The following is a 22,471-nucleotide window of genomic DNA, read 5'->3' on the forward strand; positions in this document are numbered from 1 at the left end:
TTTGTTGGTGATGGCTGAGGAACTTTGCCCAGAAAAATCAAAGACATGCCTTAAAGAACCTGACCCCCGAACTGAAATTAGATAGTTAATGCGGCCCTCGGACTGAAAAGTTTGGAGACCCCTGATCTAAAGAGTTGAGACAAAACGTCCAGCTACAGAAGTGAAGTTATAAGAACACTTCATTTTGGTAGAACCATTATGTCTTGATGAAATTTTGTCTGGATTAGTCAGGGATAGTTGATCTCTTCTGATAATGTCTGATTGTAGGTTTGATACAAAGATTACTCAGGCAATGTTTATTTAAATTGTTGATGTGATTGGTTATATCTATTCTGTAACATTTTGGTGAATGATGGATGCACTTTGGATCAACAGATTTGTAATAAATTTATTTTTGAATACAATGGTTTCCTGGTCTCTTTACCGTTGAAATTGTCTGACTGTATCCACGACTTTGGGGAGGGGAGAGATCTTAGAAAATAGATCACAACGTCGGTTTGTGACTCCGTTTTGATTTAGTGCTAGTATTTTGAAATTTAATTCAAAGATAAATTGAGGGGGAGGTAACAAGAATCAATACTAGTGATCGCTTGATCAACTTGCTGTTGGTCACGGATGGTTGCTTTCACGTCCGTAAACAACGGGTGTCGAGGAGATCGCGAGCTACTGATTGTACGTGGTGTCGTCTCCCTAAAAAACGAATTACTAAAATGTAGAAAATAAATATAAAAACCTTAATAAAATGATTTTAAATACCCCCAAAAAATAAATTGATAAATTATGTTGTATTAAAGAAAGCAAATTACATTAGGCCTATATATTTTTAGTGTATTTAAAAGCTTTGTTAATATAGATATTTATACTTGTTTTATTTTTACAACAGTTTGTCAGTTATCAAAGTTGACTTTCTTTCTTCAATAACTTAAGTTACGTTTTTAGGGCGTCGCATGCACCTTTCGCTCTACTTTTGATCTGGGTGCTGATCTAGCTAATCTATCCAGCCCAAGATGTTTTAAACAAAGACATGTTTTTTACCAAGTTTATCTGTAGTGGCGAAGGCCGGTCTAGATCACCCAATCACATGACATGTCACATGACATTGTTTATGATTAGAAAACTGTTCGAATGTTGCACGGCTGTTAGCGGTCTAATTTCAACTCAATTGTAAGTGGACATAACATGTATACTTGTTTTTTTGTTTTTTTTAAACAATTTTAATTTTTTTTTTAAATATACACACTTAATAATTACACATGTTCAGATTGTGTGCCTTATTACATTTTAAACCATGTAGCCTTTAAAAAAAAATACCATCTTAATTAATTTCTTATCTCGTCACCATTTGCAAGTGGGCGTTAATCATCTATCTTTAAGAAAATATCCGGCAGTTTTAACTTCCGGGTGTTTGAATTTACCTTCTGCTCAAACATCGTCTGCTACAAACTTACATAATTTTTTATATGTGCGAACAAATTCATCGGAATTCTGTCGGCATCGTTGTCTCCCCCCCCCCACACTAAACCATATAATTTTTTTAGTGTTTTGGCGCCCGGATTTATCAAACCAACAAGGGTCTAACTCAGGTTAACATTTTTTGTGGGTTCCCTAGCCGGCGAAGCTGACTACAACCAGTTGTTAAAGTTGGAGAAGCTGATTTTATCAGCACAGGAGGGTGTCGACAAGTGAGCAAAGTTCTGTTCTAGACGCCATATCTAGATGTAGCTCTAACCTAGTACCCATGTCGACGAGCAGTGTTTCTTCCACACTTTTTTCTTGGGGGGGGGGGGGGGGGGGGGGGGGAAGGGGGCACTTGAAATTTTCGGAGGGGGGGGGGGGGGTAGACTTTCTTCGGGATGCCTGGAAGAAACTCTGTCGACGAGGGAGCTAAGTTATATTCTAGACGCCATGTCTAGATGTAGCTCTAACCTAGTACCCTCAACACTCCTGTCTTAGCCGTTAGTTTTTTGTATGATTGTTTATCTTATCATCCGTTATCGGCTTGGCGTTGATAGGTCAAAATTTGACCTTGACTCAAGGTCGGTAAAAATAAATTAATGATCGCATGGACATTTTTCAAAATCTCAAGGAAATAAAATTCGATCGTGTCTTTCGTACATCTATCAATAAAAACACAAATAAAAACACGGAAGTAAAAAAAACGAACACAGGTAGCCAAGAGATGGCAATTGCAATAAAGCAAGTCTTGAGCCGGGCTATTATAAATTAAGCGTGTTGTTGTTATGTCGTGGAGTTAACAGAGGATTCACGATTTTTTAATGTATTAAATTAAAATTTAATTAAAATCCCCAAAATCTGAACCTACCTTAGTACCACCCTTTCGCTGGACAGATGGCGCTCACCCCCCAGTTTCTGTGTCTGGTCCTGATGTTAGCCAGCCCCACCCTGGCTGTAGACAACGGGCTGGCCAGAACCCCGCCCATGGGCTGGCTATCCTGGCAGAGGTTTCGCTGCAACTTGGACTGTGCCAATGACCCCTTGAACTGTATCAGGTAAGCCTGTGTGAATGAACCAATCTAATGTGAGTCCATTCCATAATCCAGCTGGATCACACAACAGCCCATCTCACGACTGTCTGACCATCACACAACAGCTCATTCAAATGTATGTCAGTAACGCAACTGTCTGTCTATCTCTAGTGAAAGGCTGTACAAGGACATGGCAGACAGACTTGCAGCAGACGGCTACAGGGATGCGGGCTATGTCTACGTCAACATTGACGACTGCTGGGCAGCCAAACAGAGAGACCCGGTCACGCTACGGCTGGTGCCAGACCCTGACCGATTCCCCAGTGGCATCAAGGCTCTAGCAGACTATGTACGTCATTATGGTCATTTGTAGGCTCTAGCAGACTATGTACGTCATTATGGTCATTTGTAGGCTTTAAAAGACGATGTACGTCTTTATGGTCATTTGTAGGCTCTAGCAGACTGTGTACGTCATTATGGTTATTTGTAGGCTCTAGCAGACTATGTACGTCATTATGGTCATTTGTTTAAGGCTCTAGCAGACTATGTATGTCATTATGGTCATTTGTAGGCTCTAGCAGATTATGTACGTCATTATGGTCATTTGTAGGCTCAAGCAGACTATGTACGTCATTATGGTCATTTGTTTAAGGCTCTAGCAGACTATGTATGTCATTATGGTCATTTGTAGGCTCTAGCAGATTATGTACGTCATTATGGTCATTTGTAGGCTCAAGCAGACTATGTACGTCATTATGGTCATTTGTTGGGGTCGGCGTGGTCGAGTTGGTAAAGCTCATGGTTGCTAAACCGATGCTAAACCGAAAAGTCTCGAGTTCGAACCCTCGGGCAGATGAGGCTCGTTAGCTGGGGACAGCCACTCTTCTAGGAGAGACAACTCCAAAAAATAAAAACAACTGCTGCCTTGTAGTTTGTTCTTGGTTGGACAAAGGCTATGGAAGCAAATCCAAAAAGAAAAGCAGGCTGAAATCGGAGTCAATGGCCTCAATGGCGCATAACCAGTTGACACGTACCGCTTAATTGTGTTGGAGGCGTGGTCGAGTCGGCAAAAAGCTCATGGTTGATAAATTCGAACAAAGTCTCTTGTTCAAACCCACTGGCAGATAAATCTCGATCACCTTTAACACTAATAATTAAGAACGAAGAAGAAGAAGAAGAAGGTCATTTGTTTAAGGCTCTAGCAGACTATGTACGTCATTATGGTCATTTGTAGGCTCTAGCAGACTATGTACGTCATTATGGTCATTTGTAGGCTCTAGCAGACTATGTACGTCATTATGGTAATTTATTTAAGACTCTAGCATACTATGTACGTCATTATGGTAATTTGTAGGCTCTAGCAGACTACGTACGTCATTATGGTCATTTGTAGGCTCTAGCAGACTACGTACGTCATTATGGTCATTTGTAGGCACTAGCAGACTATGTGCGTCATTATGGTCATTTGTAGGCTCTAGCAGACTATGTACGTCATTATGGTCATTTGTAGGCTCTAGCAGACTATGTACGTCATTATGGTCATTTGTAGGCTCTAGAAGACTATGTACGTCATTATGGACATTTGTAGGCTCTAGCAGACTATGTACGTCATTATGGTCATTTGTAGGCTCTAGCAGACTATGTACGTCATTATGGTCATTTGTAGGCTCTAGCAGACTATGTACGTCATTATGGTCATTTGTAGGCTCTAGCAGACTATGTACGTCATTATGGTCATTTGTAGGCTCTAGCAGACTATGTACGTCATTATGGTCATTTGTAGGCTCTAGCAGACTATGTAAGTCATTATGGTAATTTGTAGCAGACTATGTACGTCATTATGGTCATTTGTAGGCTCTAGCAGATTATGTGCATTTTTAAATTTAAATTACATTATTTTAGTCATGTTTTGATTTTTAGTAAATAAGTAGGCCTAAATATTATAACAATGTATTGAATCCATAGTTTAGTAATTTCTTTCACCATCATTTATTATGCAACAAAAAATCACAAAGCAGTAGGCAATAAATTTAATGCATACTGACAATTTTCTATTCAGGTCCATAGCAAAGGTCTGAAGCTTGGTATCTATGGTGATATGGGAACATTTACCTGTGGAGGCTACCCAGGTAGCAAATTCACCCTGGAGACAGATGCTACAACATTTGCGGAATGGGGAATTGACTCGTTGAAGTTGGATGGTTGCTACTCTACAACAACAGACTTCACTGTAGGTAAGATGGCAGACTTCACTGTAGGTAAGATGGCAGACTTCACTGTAGGTAAGATGGCAGACTTCACTGTAGGTAAGATGGCAGACTTCACTGTAGGTAAGATGGCAGACTTCATTGTAGGTAAGATGGCAGACTTCACAAATTGTCTATTTTTACAATGTTGATTTATACTGAAAAACTAATAATTTACATTTAATCTAAAGAAGGCTTTAAAATTTAATATAGTATAATAAATGATTTGCTCTCCCTTTGCTTTGTGATATTTTAAAGCTTTAACAAAAATTATAAGGGGAGATAATTGTAAAATGAAATAAAAATTAATAATTTATGTTTTAGCTTTTGATAATTAATTAAGTAGGCCTATGAGAATTTGATTTTTGCTTGAAGGAATGTGTTAAGAAAAAGGCTTTAGCCAATTTATGTTAATTCAACACACACACAAGTAAGTGACACGTTGAAATTATTTTTCAGCTTACCCAATCATGGAGTTTTACCTAAATAAAACAGGTCGTCCAATCTTATACAGCTGTAGCTGGCCAGCTTACCAGCAGACTGTGAGTTTTTCACAACGTTACTTAGAGATTAGGTCAAAATGTTAATTATAAGCAGACGGTGAGTTTTTGGCAGTGTTACTTAAATATTTGACCAAAATGTTAATTAATAAGCAGACGGTGAGTTTTTGACAGTGTTACTTAAATAATAGACCAAAATGTTAATTAATAAGAAGACTAAATGTTACGACAATAACAACTGTAAACTGTTTAAGAAAGCTGTCTCGTTACTTTAAAGTAATATGTGGCTACATACAAAATTAGTATTAATGCTATTACTTTGGTAATTTTTGCATAAAAGACACAATCTAAAAATTAAAAAAAAAAAAGTGACTTTGTCAACTAAACAGTCTGGTTAAAAATTATAACTTTTATCATCTGAACAGCCTGACTATCCTAGGATAGCAGAGTTCTGCAACATTTGGAGAAACTACGCAGACATCGATGACTCATGGGACAGTGTGAAAGATATAATTCAATTCTATGGGGACAACAAGGGCAACTTCAGCGCAGTTGCTGGCCCTGGCAACTTTAATGATCCTGATATGGTAAACATTTTTTCACACCTGCTAATGGTTTTATCTAATTTTTATAAACATTTTTATAAACATTTTTTCACAGCTGCAGATAGTTTCATCTTATTTTTTATAAACATTTTTTCACAGCTGCAGATAGTTTTATCTTATTTTTATATACATTTTTATAAACATTTTTTCACAGCTGCAGATAGTTTCATCTTATTTTTTATAAACATTTTTTCACAGCTGCAGATAGTTTCATCTTATTTTTTATAAACATTTTTTCACAGCCCAAGATGGTTTTATCTTATTTTTTATAACATGTTTTGTGTATATGTGTGTGTTTCTGGTTTAGTGGATACATTGAAGAAATTACCATCAAATTGTAGTACTGGTATTTTAACATTTCTCATATTTTTGAACACCACTTAAAAACTCTGAAATGGTTGTACCATATAAACATGGGTAGTTTTCCTCTAATAGGACATAATTTCACTCTTAGAAACATAACTTGTTCAGCTTTGAAGCCTTTAAAATTTGAAAACTTTCTGTGATTCTTAGATAATAATTGGAGATAAAGGTCTCAGTGATTCCCAGGAAGAGGTTCAAATGGCGTTGTGGTCTATCATGGCTGCACCACTCTATCTCTCTAACGACCTCAGAAACGTGTCTGACAGAGCCCGCCGATTAATTCAAAACAAAGGGGCCATTGCGATCAACCAGGACCCCCTAGGGATCATGGGCAAGAGGGCGTGGCAGGTAAACATGGAACATATAACTTTTATATGTATATGTTTGTAGTATAGTCCAATTCGTCCAGTCCATGGTATCTAAGTGTTGAGCCACTTAAATTTTTTTTTATATAAAATCTCTACCATAAATAATATCTATTTCTGGTTTATTACCACCAAAATCAGGCCAATGGTATACAAGGCTGGATACGTCCTGTTTTACCCATCGGAAGTTACGCAGTTGCTGTTTTAAATGTGAATGACGGAGGCTCAGCGACCCCAGTGACTATTTCTCTGGCGACTTTTGGTGTGACTGACATTGGCAGATATAACTTCACTGAAGTCTTTACTGGAGGCTTCATTGGACTTTTCTCAACAAATGATCAAGTTGTAATTAAAGTTGATGTGTCCAGTGTATTTTTTGGAAAATATTCCAGAATCGGTTAATTTCAATCAAATAAATCTATGTTATATATTTATATACTAGCCTGATAATTTAAAAAAATGTTTGTCTGATAAAAGTTATTGGGTTATAAATATTGATTTCCTTCCCTGTTGTTTATTTTATGTATTTTATAGTAGCCTAATTGATTTCTAATAATTTAATTATAATTTATTAAACATTTGTTTTGCTAATGTTTTAAAACAATAAATGTTTTTAAAACTACCGTAAAGTATTCAGAATGTTATAAGTGCATGAAACAAAACAATTGCTTTGGTGAGATCTGAACTGATTGGTTGAATCCTGGTTCCAATGTACATATAGTTAGACAAACTGGCTGGCATGGCCATATTGAAACTTCTGAGTAATTTGATCTTGTTGACAGACTAACGTCCCAGTAAAGTAGATCTACAGTTAGATCTATTGAGCCTCTTTAACAATTAAGAGGACTGGAAATGTCATTGCAAGTCACATCAGACACAGACAAAAGCTTCCACATCAGACACAGCAATGCTTAAAATCAGACACAACACATACAAACTTCTAAAAAAAACCACACAACTCATAGATCAGATGAAAAAATCATACATTAGTCACAAACACACAACTTTACACACATTCAAGTCACACAAATATCAATCACACACATTAAAACAAAAAAAATCAGTCAGATGACAAAACTTCACCCCACAAAAGTCACACACAAAGATAACTTCACACCACACCTCATTCACACGTGAAAAATAAAGCCGGGGAATATTGGTCCTAAACTTTACTGTATATTCTTATATAACAATGCAATCAGTGTATAGAAAATGCTAATAGGACATAGATCTATTACTAAAATTATAATTCTGATAGTTTTTTTGAGAAATCTGAAACAGTGTACTACAATACCACTTCCGGTCACCGGAAACCAATCAAAATTTGATAGAAACCAGTGAATATAAGCAGTTTCTTTCAGGCATCCCCAAGAACGCCAACTACCTCTCCACCCCCCACCTCCCCAACGAAATAGAATTATAGAATTTATTAAGAAAAAATATTTTTACCAGTGTCGCCCCCCCCCCCCCCAAATTTTTTTTCAAGTGCCCCCCTCCAAGAGAAAAGAGTCCGAAAGAAACACTGAATATAAGACATTTTGTCCACCTTTTTAATACAGTGCTGAAGTTATCGTTTTTTTTTTTGAAAAGGTAATAGAGTACAGTACCACTTCCGAATATCTGAGCTCACTCAAACATTTAAAGTAATCTAAGTATAAAATAGGCACCTTTATAAAATTTCGTCTAACCAACTGAAATGTTACTCAAGTGATCGAGTTCTCCTAGAAATAAATTGCCCATTCTGTTTATTGAAAATCTTTTAAAAGTTTACAGAAACCTACGCATACAATTTGATACCTAGGCTAAATATGAATTTTTGTATTAACTTAAACGGGAAGCCTACACGAGATTTTGTCAAACTGACTCAAATGGTACTCAAGTTACCGTTACAGGCAGATGGATGGAAAAAAATCGCAAATGATTTTCCGGCCCGGGAAGGTGTAAAGCTTTAAGATTTATCACAATCTCGATTTCTTGCATGATTACAAAAGTCCTTGAAATTTTCGGGGGGGGGGGGGGTTAGAATTTCTTCGGTTCGGGGGGGGGCGGACACTGTTAAAAGTATATATTTTCTATATAAATTTCATTTTGTTCGGGGGGGGGCGGTAGACTTTCTTCGGGGGGAGGGGAGAAAGCTCCTTCCCCCCCCCCCGAAGAGATGCCTGGAAGAAACTCTGATAGGGCCTAAAAGTAAAAATGTATATTTCGTAATTTGTTTCTTCATAGCGAATACAATATTTTGAACTTTTGATTGAATCACATGACTCATGTCACATGACACAAAACGAACAAAAAATAGTATACAAGGTAGGCTTACCTAGTTACTAGTAGTAAGTAGTAAGCCAAGGGGATATTAATTAAATATTATTATATTTAACTAATGTAGGCTAGTATAAAAGTAGTATAATACGTTTTGTCTCTTTATTCTTTAGACCTAGATCTATACTATACTACTGTTTTATTGTGGTTGAATTTACAAACAACAATGGCATGACTATGAATGACACGACCCTCTCTTCTGTTTTCAGTCTGTTTTGACTTACAATACAACAGTGTGACGTCTTACTCTTCTACTCACCACTTCCAGGAATATTGGAATAGATCTAGATCTAGATCTAGAGTCTAGTAGGCCTAAAATCTCAGTGATTCACTCACTGAGTAATAATAACTTAGTAGGGAGTAGGGTCGTGTCATTGGTAGTACTAGTAATACTACTACTACCGTAGTAGTAGGCGTAGCAAGCCGTAGTCCGTAGTAGTAGTAGTACTAGCATAGAAGGCATAATTAGTAGTACTGATGGTCACTGTCTCACTGCTGATATAGTGAATACTGAATGAATACTGTATCATACTATTACTATTCATACTGTGTACTTAGTAGGCCTACTTAGTAACTAATAGTAGTAATAGTTTAAAGTTTAACTAACTAGTGAGGAAGTAGCTCAGTCTAGTCTACAACTACACTGACTACTTACTTAAGTCTACTGATACTGTCGGAGCTGAACTCAGAACTGACTCCACTCACTGATCACTGTGGTTACTATTAGTATTACTATGTGACTTACTCTGTGACACTCTAGTTCACTGACTGCATTGATTTAATTTGATTTGATAGTGTACTCCCACTTGATAATCTATTAGTTACTTAAGTGACTCTTCACTTACTGTTACTAGAGTTGACTAGAGTAGAAGTAGACAGTGAGGACTTGATCTAGTATTACTAGATCTAGTAATGATTACCTGTAGGAATAAATTTAGGTTAGGAATAAATTTAGGTTAGGATATAAGTAAATCATTAGGTCTATCCAATATATACAATTACTATCGTAAGTAATACAACTGAGGTGCACTAATTTTTTACGTAGACCTTACTAATATCTAGCTGAAAGCTCTTATTCTGTTTATTTAGTATTGTCAGCACTGTTCTCTCTAAGCCCTAAGCTTTAAAATATAGATAAACTTGTATATAAAATTTAAGGTACCTTGTACATAAAATGTATTTTGCACATAAGCTTTTGCTCCTTAAAGGGAAAGTTGGTTGTCAGTTGTGTGTGTAGTGTTTGGTTGCAGCCTGGCTGGGGGCTCATTCCACTAGAAATTCAAAGTGTGGATTCTAATAAACATCTACCCAATTTTTTATATCTGTGGTTTACAAACTGGGAGGTCTGCCTACCTGGAAGACATGTGCTAAAGTTTTACAGAAATGTACAATCTGTATAAATAAAAAATATGCCATTGTAAATAAGTTAATTAGTATATAATAAAAGTAACATTTGACAAATTTGAGATAGATCTAGTCAGCCTATTAATAATTGGCTATTTAAAAAGCATTGAAAAAATTTGAGATAAATCATATCTTCTAATACAAAATTAAAACTCAGTTCTTAGCGTAATTCAGTGTAATCAGCTTAAATTAATCTGGATAGAGTTTTTAAACTGCCAGTCATTAATTAGTCAAACATTTGGCATTAGTTAGTTTGGAGGATCAGACTACTTCTTGACACACCTTTCAAATGTTTTTGAATAATAGATTGATTTAGGCCCTATGTTAAAATATTATATTCAAGGCTACATTTGAGAGCTGATTTTATTTCTTATTAAATTTAGATTTAAGGCTACAGTTATTAGAGATACTTTTCCCATAGTCCTATAATGATTTCAAGTCTTGCCTTGGAGTTTCAGTTACATAAAACTACTGTACCATAATTTATTTATCTACACATTTAGAGGCTAGGTCATGTCCTCATTTTCAATTTCATACATTACTTATCACTAGTTAAGACCATTATAAGATAACAGCATTTTATTCTGACCAATAACTCAATATCAGTGTTTTCATTTATTGCTTGAAAACCAAAAAAGGGTTTATTTAAAAATTGAATTGGAATTACATTTTTGTGTGACTAACTGATATACGCTTTTTCCCTAGATGATGCACTATATAGTCTACTGTGTGATAGCTTTAGCAAGCCAAGTGGCAGCGCTGGACAATGGCCTTGCTAGGACTCCGCCAATGGGCTGGTTGTCTTGGCAGAGGTTTCGCTGCCAAATAGATTGCGACAATTATCCAGACGAATGTGTTAAGTAGGTTTGAAATTTATTTTGTCCTCCCCCCCCCTTCCTGCAGTAATGTAAATTAATTATGCCTTAGTAAATTAGTATTGAATACCCAACTTTTGTGCTTGTGTAGTGAAGATTTGTACAAAGCCATGGCAGACAGGCTAGCTGCAGATGGCTACAGAGATGCTGGCTATGTGTATGTCAACATAGACGACTGCTGGTCAGCTAAACAGAGAGACCCTGTCACCAACAGATTGCTGCCTGACCCCAAACGATTTCCAAGTGGGATGAAAGCTCTCGCTGATTATGTAAGATATTTATTGCCTTTTTCATTTTACTCAAGAAATTGCTGCAACTTATGATAACATTAATACAAATGATCTATTTGAATAATAAGAATATGGAATGATTTAGCTTATGTCTTCATCACTGTTTCTAGGTCCACAGTAAGGGGCTAAAGCTTGGTATCTATGGTGACATGGGTACACTGACCTGTGGTGGCTATCCTGGAAGCAAGTTTACCATGGAAACTGATGCAAACACCTTTGCTGAATGGGGGATTGACTCTTTCAAGATGGATGGATGCTATTCCACAACAGATGATTTTTCTGTTGGTATGTGCTTCAAGTTTATGTAACTCTGCCCCTTAAATTTCTTATTGATCCACAAAGATACTGAAATAAAAAATTGTAAGATAAAGTAGGATGTAATAATTTTTAATTTAATGTTAGAAAAATCATTAATTTATATTGTTTTTTTTGGCACATTTTAGGGACAACCATTTTTTAAAAAAACGTAGTTATTTCCCTTTGTTTTTTCTTACATAGACTAGAAATGGTAGCATGGACCAATACCATGTTTCAGACAGTAATAAATCATGTCTACCTTAAAAAAATACATTTATTGAATTCTGAAGATTGTTGATGAGGAGTGATAAAATTAACATTTTTTGCTACATTAGCCAAATTCATTTGTGTGTTGATAATTTTTAAATTTCAACACTATATTTTTATTTCCTTTAAACATTGTGTTCATATTATAACTTTTTAAATTGTATCATAAGAGTTAACCTTTAAGCAGAAGTATCAGTTTAAGAATTTAAATCTTACTCAACCAGGAAAGTTATAAAAATTGATTAAAAATTTGTATTGAACCATATATTTTTTCAATGTTGGACATTTTAAATTTCACCTTATTAAAGACTAATCCTAACGTCTTTATTATTGCATTTTCATATAGCATACCCAATAATGGAGTTCTACTTGAATAAAACTGGACGGCCTATTCTTTTTAGCTGTAGCTGGCCTGCTTACGAACAGTCAACAATTGTAAGTACCTCACTGGGTCTCTGTCTATGCTCGTCAACCATTGTACTCCTAAATTTTAATATTGGCTTGACACATTCTTTAGTGTTATTTATGATTTAATGTTGTATCTGTTATACTTGATTTGAAAAAGTTTTATTAAAACATTTCACTTACAGAGGACTCCAGTAAAGATTTATTAGTAGATTTAAACATTGATTGCATAAAAGCTTGTCATAGACTAACAAAAAACTTGTAACTAAAACAACTGACAAGTAGACTAACAAAAAACATGTAAATAAAACAATTAACTGACAAGTAGACTAACAAAAAACATGTAACTAAAACAAATTAACTGACAAGTAGACTAACAAAAAACATGTAACTAAAACAACTTAACTGACAAGTATACTAACAAAAAACATGTAAATAAAACAATTAACTGACAAGTAGACTAACCAAAAACATGTAACTAAAACAAAATCAACGGACAAGTAGACTAACAAAAAACATAACTAAACAAATTAACTGACAAGTAGACTAACAAAAAACATAACTAAACAAATTAACTGACAAGTAGACTAACAAAAATGTAACTAAAACAAATTAACTGACAAGTAGACTAACAAAAAACATAACTAAACAAATTAACTGACAAGTAGACTAACAAAAATGTAACTAAAACAAATTAACTGACAAGTAGACTAACAAAAAACATGTAACTAAAACAAATTAACTGACAAGGAATTTTTTTCTACAGCCTGACTATCCTCGTATAGCCAAGTACTGTAACATCTGGCGAAACTTTGATGATATTGATGACGCTTGGGACAGTGTTAAAAGTATAATCAAGTATTATGGTGATGACCATGGCAACTTTAGCTCTGTGGCTGGACCAGGAAACTTTAACGACCCCGATATGGTACTCATTATTTTGTTTGTTATTCCATTGACTGCTACATTACATGGAGGTTTAATATATTAAAAAATTACCAGATATATTTCTTTAATCATCACGTATGTTCACAAGTCTAACACACCTAGACAAAATGCAATTTTTTGTGTAAGTTTTGTTTTCTTCTAACAGATTGTTATTGGCAACAAAGGCTTGAGTGAGTCTGAAGAAGAGGCTCAGATGGCCCTATGGGCTATGATGGCCGCACCCTTGTTCCTGTCCAATGATCTACGTACAGTGACACCTCGGGCCAAAAGTCTAATTCTGAATAAAGGTGCAATAGCCATTAACCAGGATAAGCTTGGTATACAAGGGAAGAGAATCTGGCAGGTAGGGATTATTTCCCTTTGCTTTGGGGAGGAATCATTTAAATTTAAATCTTTTTTGTTGTAAGGGGGAAGGTACAGGGCTTTGTAAATACCACAAGGAGAGTCATGTTGTGATAACATGGCTAGGATATTTTTGTTAGTTTGGGGGAGGGGGGGAAAGTTGCAGGGCTGTGTATCTACCACAAAGAGAGGCATGATGTGCTATCACATTTTTTTCTCTAGGTGTAAAGCACTCATTATTCAATTTACCTGTAATCAAAGAAAAGGCTGTATTATTCCCCTGTGATAAAATTTCTTTCCTAAACATTTCTCTAACATATCAACAGATTAATGGTATACAAGTTTGGCTCCGTCCAGTCCTCCCCTTGGGCAGCTATGCTGTGGCCGTCTTGAATGAGTACCAGGGGGGTGCCCACACCCGCGTGTCCATCTCTCTTGCTGACCTGGGGGTCACAGAGAATGCTGTGTACAACCTGACGGAGGTCTTCTCTGGGAATCTGATTGGAAAGTTTGGCCTGAAGGACGAAGTCGTTATAAAAGTCGACGTGTCCAGTGTCTTCTTTGGTAAATACACCATCTTGTCCTAATCACCAGGCTGTTGGAGATACACCATCTGGTTGTAATGAACAGGCTGTTTTTTTAACAATTTCATTTTAAGAACAATGTCAGGATGACCTATGTAAAAAATTTTGTAGCCCACGGGCAGGGGTGCACTGGCTGTGTCCAATAGGCCCCCAACCCCAGATTACAATTTTCTTTGTGCATTTTTTCCCATCAAAGCCTGATGATCATCCTCAGCTTGATGCAAATTCATGCGACTAATTGTTATTTTTTTAAATTCAAGCACTAATAGGCCTAGTTCAGCACTGTTCCTGGGGGCCCTCTGGAATTTTTTCCAGGGAACTCACCTGGATTCTTTCCACATCAGGCCAGCCCACCCCTGCTCATGTGTTTCATACATCCAGAATGTGTCTGTCGTGTGTTGTTGAGATGGTAAATGTCAGTCCATTAGTCAGTTTTAACACTATGTCTTCATTTTGCTTTAATCAGCATAGTAATACAGCTAATCTAATGTTGTTCAAAGCTGATATTGAGTTTTCTCAAAAGAATGTTAAAATGTATTTTTACATTGTGATATTTAAAAGATCAAATCATGTCAGATGTGATTGACACCAATGATCACATATAAAGATCTACATAATGTGACCAACATACAGGGATAACATGTTTTGTTAACTAGAACAGAAGAACTGCTGCAGATTTTTTAACATTTTACATTTGATGTAGTAGTTTGTGTAAGCATGAAAACTTGGACTTGTGTGTATTACTGATGTATTAGTATCACTTTGTTTTTGGACTTGTAGGTGTATTACTTTTGTATCAATTTCACTTTGCTTAAAATTGTTCAGATTTGTCGTATGAAAAGAAATTTTAATATAAGACAGTCTTTGCTTAAAATATTTCAATGGTTTTTTTATTTTATTTGTGGTAAATATTTAATTCCATTAATATATCAATGTAATTTTTAAATAGTAAACAGGTTTTAGAACATTTTAAAACAGAACTCTTTAAAATTCTTCTCGCTGATTCTTCATAGTTTTTTTAAAATGGATTCTGTCGAATGTTGTCAATTGCCCCGTGTCTCTAAACTCTCAAAATGAAATCACAGGTTTTTGAAACTGGTTGATCTCCTCTGCTCTCAGTCAAGATCTGAACATTTCTTTATCACTGCTAGAATTTGTCTGTTACTTATCCACACTATTAAACAACAACTGTTAAAAGATCTTGACCTTTCTAGTAACACTCATAAATAAACTTTCTTTAATTAACTACCCTTAGAACTTTTAAGATTAAAAAGTTTTCTCAAATTGACTTCACATTCCAGAGATGTTTTAATGAAAGATATTAAAAATATTTTTTCTTTTCCTTGTGTATATTTTCCTTGTGTATATTTTCCTTGTGTATGTTTTCCTTGTGTATATTTTCCTTGTGTATATTTTCCAAAAGCTGGTAACAGTTCACTGTAGGTACACTAAGTTGAAAAACATCCAAAATTCTTGTACAAAAGCAGCTGGCATTACCAAACTCATTAGTCATCAACAAAACCACCTTTACACAATTAGAACAATCCGTAACAAACCACCTTACATAGATAGATCAGTCTCCTACAGAAACAACTTCACACAAATAGAACAGTCCCGAAAACCCCCCCACCTTTATACAAATAGAACCGGCACGAAAACCCCACCTTTATACAAATAGAACTGTCATAATCTAGTGGAGGATGTGTCATAATCTAGTGGAGGATGTGATTGTATCATAATCTAGTGGAGGATGTGATTGTGTCATAATCTAGTGGAGGATGTGATTGTGTCATAATCTAGTGGAGGATGTGATTGTGTCATAATCTAGTGGAGGATGTGATTGTGTCATAATCTAGTGGAGGATGTGATTGTGTCATAATCTAGTGGAGGATGTGATTGTGTCATAATCTAGTGGAGGATGTGATTGTGTCATAATCTAGTGGAGGATGTGATTGTGTCATATAGTGGAAGATGCAATAATCCAGTTGATTTTTTTATAATGTATTTAAATATGATAATTAAAGCAATAAGAATATATTTCTGCAATATATTCTTTCTGCTGAAAGTGCAATAATTATCGTCTCATTTAATACATTGCTGTCCTCTGCTAAAAGTGCAATAATTATAACCGTGTTTAATACACTCCCCTCCCCTGAGATCCAAGTGAGATAACAATTCCCTAACTGCAGATCTAAGGGAGATAACACTGCGCCCCCCCCCCCCCCCCCACCAACTGCAGATGGATTCCCTTTCATTTCCAAATCTGAATTCGTATTTAGGCCATGACTGGAGTCTAGCTAGAGTACAGTGACATCTATGGGGTCGAGCTAGAGTACAGTGACATCTATGGGGTCGTATTTAGGCTGATGACCGGTGGCGAGCTATAGTGACATCTCTGGTGGTCCCTTGTCGCCGTCAAGATCTGGAATTGTCAGAATTCCAGCCGGTGTCTGCCGAAAAGACTGTAATCCACCCAGCAGATAATGAAATGACTATTTAGGGAATTCCCGCTTGTCCTGGTCTAGCCAATCAGAGCTCACCACGCCAGTGAGCATATCTGGTGAATTGCGTCGTTTAAAAAAGTTCTCGTCAAATAATAATTTATTTAGGTCGATGTTTCAGTTGTCTCCTGTGGCAGAAATTGTGCAAGGTCAGCTCTTTAAAGAACATTTGCGCCAGTAAAGGACCGGAATAAAGAAATAATTTTCTTACAGCTTTCGGGTCATCCAGAAATGACGTCAAGCTTTTAAAAACAATTTTTATCTCCCCCCACCCCCTTCCCCTCCACCACACATTGTCACCAAAAAGCCACACCCCCTAAAATTACGTCAGTTACGTCAGACAGCCAACAACCCCCCCCCCCTCCACTCAAAACTGCATTTAAATATTTTTTAAACATCGTTTTCCCTAATATATTGACGGATTTCGGTCGACCTAGCGTATTTCAATCAATTTCTACAACAGTTTATTGAAACAGCTTTCTAAAACGTAATAACAATTTTCTAATTCTATTTCTAACATTATTTTTTTTAAAATGCAAAAGTGTGACGTCACACTACCTGATTAAATTTTACTAATTTTTAGATTTCTCTAAATTATAAAAGAGAGTTATTTTAAGGATGATCTTATATTATCTTTATTTTGCCTTTGTGCGGCAGGTAGATAAAAAAGCTGAGTCAAAAGGGGCTTTAGGTCAACGACCGACCAAAAATGAATAGAGAACAAAAAAAAAAAAGACAATAGGATTTGTTTGTTAACATTTTTTTTTTACTTTCAGACGCTCACTATTTTCCTTTTACTTTCACTGTCCCAAGTTACTGCTTTGTTAAACGTCATTTTAAAAATAATTTTTAAAAAATTATAAAATTCAATGAAGATAATATTTAACTGTGCTCATGCTGAACATTTTGAAATGCTTAATTTTTTTTTAGTTCATTAAGGACACCAACACTAGTATAATTAGGCTAGGCTCGGCACTACCAAGGTTGGAGCACTACCAAGGTTGGAGCACTACCAAGGTTGGAGCACTACCAAGGTTGGAGCACCAAGGTTGGAGCACCGGGTTGGGGCACTACCAAGGTTGGGGCACTACCAAGGATGGAGCACTACCAAGGTTGGAGCACTACCAAGGCTGGAGCACCGGGTTCGGGCACTACCAAGGTTGGAGCACCAAAGTTGGATCACTACCAAGGTTGGAGCACCGGGTTGGGGCACTACCAAGGTTGGGGCACTACCAAGGATGGAGCACTACCAAGGTTGGAGCACTACCAAGGTTGTAGCACCAAGTTTGGAGCACCAAGGTTGTAGCACCAAGTTTGGAGCACCAAGTTTGGAGCACCAAGTTTGGAGCACCAAGTTTGGAGCACCGGGTTGGGGCACTACCAAGGATGGAGCACTACCAAGTTTGGAGCACCGGGTTGGGGCACTACCAAGGATGGAGCACTACCAAGTTTGGAGCACCGGGTTGGGGCACTACCAAGGTTGGAGCACTACCAAGGCTGGAGCACTACCAAGGTTGGAGCACTACCAAGTTTGGAGCACCGGGTTCGGGCACTACCAAGGTTGGAGCACCAAAGTTGGATCACTATCAAGGTTGGAGCACTACCAAGGTTGGAGCACCAAAGTTGGATCACTACCAAGGTTGGAGCACTACCAAGGTTGGAGCACTACCAAGGTTGGAGCACTACCAAGGTTGGAGCACTACCAAGGTTGGAGCACCAAGGTTGGAGCACTACGAAGTTTGGAGCACTACCAAGGTTGGAGCACTACCAAGGTTGGAGCACTACCAAGGTTGGAGCACTACCAAGGTTGGAGCACTACCAAGGTTGGAGCACTACCAAGGTTGGAGCACTACCAAGGTTGGAGCACTACCAAGTTTGGAGCACCGGGTTCGGGCACTACCAAGGTTGGAGCACCAAAGTTGGATCACTACCAAGGTTGGAGCACTACCAAGGTTGGAGCACTACCAAGGTTGGAGCACTACCAAGGTTGGAGCACTACCAAGTTTGGAGCACCAAGGTTGGAGCACCAAGGTTGGAGCACCGGGTTGGGGCACTACCAAGGTTGGAGCACCAAAGTTGGATCACTACCAAGGTTGGAGCACTACCAAGGTTGGAGCACTACCAAGGTTGGAGCACTACCAAGGTTGGAGCACTACCAAGTTTGGAGCACCAAGGTTGGAGCACCAAGGTTGGAGCACCGGGTTGGGGCACTACCAAGTTCGGAGCACCGGGTTGGGGCACTACCAAGGTTGGGGCACTACCAAGGATGGAGCACTACCAAGGTTGGAGCACTACCAAGGTTGTAGCACCAAGTTTGGAGCACCAAGGTTGTAGCACCAAGTTTGGAGCACCAAGTTTGGAGCACCAAGTTTGGAGCACCAAGTTTGGAGCACCGGGTTGGGGCACTACCAAGGATGGAGCACTACCAAGTTTGGAGCACCGGGTTGGGGCACTACCAAGGATGGAGCACTACCAAGTTTGGAGCACCGGGTTGGGGCACTACCAAGGTTGGAGCACTACCAAGGCTGGAGCACTACCAAGGTTGGAGCACTACCAAGTTTGGAGCACCGGGTTCGGGCACTACCAAGGTTGGAGCACCAAAGTTGGATCACTATCAAGGTTGGAGCACTACCAAGGTTGGAGCACCAAAGTTGGATCACTACCAAGGTTGGAGCACTACCAAGGTTGGAGCACTACCAAGGTTGGAGCACTACCAAGGTTGGAGCACTACCAAGGTTGGAGCACCAAGGTTGGAGCACTACGAAGTTTGGAGCACTACCAAGGTTGGAGCACTACCAAGGTTGGAGCACTACCAAGGTTGGAGCACTACCAAGGTTGGAGCACTACCAAGGTTGGAGCACTACCAAGGTTGGAGCACTACCAAGGTTGGAGCACTACCAAGTTTGGAGCACCGGGTTCGGGCACTACCAAGGTTGGAGCACCAAAGTTGGATCACTACCAAGGTTGGAGCACTACCAAGGTTGGAGCACTACCAAGGTTGGAGCACTACCAAGGTTGGAGCACTACCAAGTTTGGAGCACCAAGGTTGGAGCACCAAGGTTGGAGCACCGGGTTGGGGCACTACCAAGGTTGGAGCACCAAAGTTGGATCACTACCAAGGTTGGAGCACTACCAAGGTTGGAGCACTACCAAGGTTGGAGCACTACCAAGTTTGGAGCACCAAGGTTGGAGCACCAAGGTTGGAGCACCGGGTTGGGGCACTACCAAGTTCGGAGCACCGGGTTGGGGCACTACCAAGTTTGGAGCACCAAGGTTGGAGCACCGGGTTGGGGCACTACCAAGGATGGAGCACTACCAAGTTTGGAGCACTACCAAGGTTGGAGCACTACCAAGGTTGGAGCACTACCAAGGTTGGAGCACCAAAGTTTGGAACACTACCAAGGATTGAGACAACCCAAACTTTAAAAAAGTCGGCAAATAAAGATCTATTTTTTAAAAAGTAGACATACATACTATTATTTATTGATGGACTAAAATTATACAATATTCATGCATCATTCTCATTATGGTAAAAAAATATTACAAATCAAACGCTCACAAGATGTTTTAATAAAAGTAGGCTACATAATTTATCTCATGACCAAATGTATAGAATTAAACAAAATAAATGGACACAATCATGTATAGTGAGAAACATGTGAAGGTATATAGTTAATTTAACAATTTTAGTGCAATAAAAACGTCACACACACTGTCCATGTAAGTCCTTCTTACGTAAAAAACGTCACACATACTGTTGATAAATGTTTTACAACCTAACAAGCGTACCCAGACTGTCAATAAAAGCCATCCCATACACTGTCAATAAAACCACCCCCCCACACTGTCAATAAAGGTACCACACACTGTCAGTAAAAGCCACCCCCCCACACACACACTTTCAACACCTTGACAACAGACAAATGTACATCAAGACAACTCAACCAACTTGATTAAAATATGGATGACAAAAGAGTTATGAAATACAATATCATGTAATTAAAACACTGCAATATTTAGATAATGAATTTATGTTAATGTATGTTTAGTAGCTAAATGTTTAGCCTTATGGTAACTGTCATGATGTAATTAAAACAATGCACAAATTAGTTAATGAATTTATGTTAATGTATGTTTGGCTAGACTTCCATTCAATGGGGACTGTCGGTGAGGGCTTATACTGTGGCCTCTTCTAGACTGAAGGAAGATTTTATACTACTGACTAGCAGTATAAAATACTGAGCTGCAATGTGATCAAATGAGTGTCATTCGGTGAAGTATGACTTAGGCTGCGGATACACTATACGTCGGCAGACCGAATTTTTTCATCCGACGTCAGGTGTTGTCCAATCTGCCGAAGAGGGGTGCGCCCCGGCGGTTACACTGTAGCCCGCCAGAACGTATGTCTGACTACCGGCAGGCATTGTTTTCAAAACAAAAATGGACGACCAAATGAAGATTCATTTTTTAGCAGAAAACATGCTTCTCAAGATTTTATTACTAAACGAAAAGGAATGGGTTAATCCTATATTTGCTGAAAGAGAAAAATGTGGCGAATTTCACACTTTGTTTCCAAAACTGCTGGAGCAGCCCCAGAAATTCTACGAGTACTTTAGAATGAACAGGGAGGTAAACCTCCATTTCAGCGTATTTTATTCTCCGTTGCTTGTTTACCTCCAGTTGAGCGTATTTTATTCTAACAACCGAAACACACCAAAACATTAGGAAAACACGATTTATTTTTTGTATTGTATTTTTGTTTTAGCAAATGAATAAAAATGAATATTTAAAAAAACACGACTTGTTTATTTGTATTGTATTTTTAAAAAATAAGGCATTTGTCTCATGGTGAAACTGATACACTGTTAATCATTCTGTTTTATATTTTTGTATTTATGCAATAAATGTACAAACTCTTTTTTTTTTAATTTGACAGTTTTGCTAAAACTGAAAAAATTTTTTTACTATAGAGTTGTATGTTATTTAAATTCATAGTAAATCTACCATCCTTCCCTTTTTTGTATGAGTAAATTTCTGACTTTTAAAAAAAATTGATGTGGGGTCGTCCATAAATGACGTCACACTCGTAAGGGAGAGGGGGGTCAGCAATTTTGTGACGGTGTGTGATGAGGGGAGGGGGTGGGGTTTCAGATGGTGTGACGTCCCTTTTTTGCATTATAAAAAAGCAATGTTAGAAAAACAAGTTTTAGCCGTTATTTCGCGTTTTAGAAAACGGTTTTAATAAATTGTAATATGAATTGATCAAAATACTCTATGTTGACAGAGTTCTGACAAGATTTTGGAAAAATTATCGATGTTTTAAGAAAAATTCAACAGAAATTTTGAGGGGGGGGGGGGGGGGGGGGGGTTGTAGGCTGAGGTGTGACGTCAGTTTAGGGGGGGTCTGACTTTTTGTGACGACGTGTAACGGAGGGGAGGGGGGAGGTAAAAATCGTAAAAAAAAACGCGTCGTCACAAAAAGCAAGACCCCCCCCCCAAAATGATGTAGCACCATCTGACCCCCCCCTCCCCCTACGAGTGTGACGTCATTTATGGAAGACCTCTAACATTATTTTTTTTAAAATGACAACGTGAGTTGTCACACTTTCTCTAACACTCCAAGCCAGCCCTCACCAAATTCCACCCCCCCCCCCCCCGGCCCACTTTTAGCAGC

The 22,471-nt window shown here is 37.9% G+C and overlaps 2 protein-coding genes across 3 annotated transcripts; both read left to right on the forward strand.

Annotated features, from left to right (window-relative positions):
* Window positions 1-1,051: 1,051 nt before the first annotated feature.
* Window positions 1,052-7,195, forward strand: LOC131937485 (alpha-N-acetylgalactosaminidase). Its single transcript, XM_059294970.1, has 8 exons — window positions 1,052-1,164; window positions 2,350-2,510; window positions 2,658-2,835; window positions 4,546-4,720; window positions 5,192-5,274; window positions 5,658-5,819; window positions 6,351-6,548; window positions 6,707-7,195. Exons 2-8 carry the CDS (start codon window positions 2,350-2,352, stop codon window positions 6,965-6,967), a joined length of 1,218 nt encoding a protein of 405 aa, XP_059150953.1. The 5' UTR covers window positions 1,052-1,164; the 3' UTR covers window positions 6,968-7,195.
* Window positions 7,196-8,810: 1,615 nt separating this feature from the next.
* Window positions 8,811-15,638, forward strand: LOC131937472 (alpha-N-acetylgalactosaminidase-like). Of its 2 annotated transcripts, none has more exons than XM_059294957.1 (8): window positions 8,811-8,895; window positions 10,994-11,148; window positions 11,255-11,432; window positions 11,564-11,738; window positions 12,364-12,452; window positions 13,189-13,350; window positions 13,516-13,713; window positions 14,039-15,638. In XM_059294957.1, the coding sequence occupies exons 2-8, from the start codon at window positions 10,994-10,996 to the stop codon at window positions 14,297-14,299; spliced, it is 1,218 nt and encodes a 405-aa protein (XP_059150940.1). In that variant the 5' UTR covers window positions 8,811-8,895; the 3' UTR covers window positions 14,300-15,638. The 2 variants fall into 2 exon arrangements, with proteins under 2 accessions (XP_059150940.1, XP_059150931.1); XM_059294948.1 differs by having other exon boundaries at window positions 8,814-8,872.
* The last annotated feature ends 6,833 nt before the right edge of the window (window positions 15,639-22,471 follow it).

Source organism: Physella acuta, unplaced genomic scaffold, assembly GCF_028476545.2.
Source record: "Physella acuta isolate Inbredline_101_S28 unplaced genomic scaffold, ASM2847654v3 ptg000017l, whole genome shotgun sequence".
Lineage (NCBI taxonomy): Eukaryota > Metazoa > Mollusca > Gastropoda > Physidae > Physella > Physella acuta.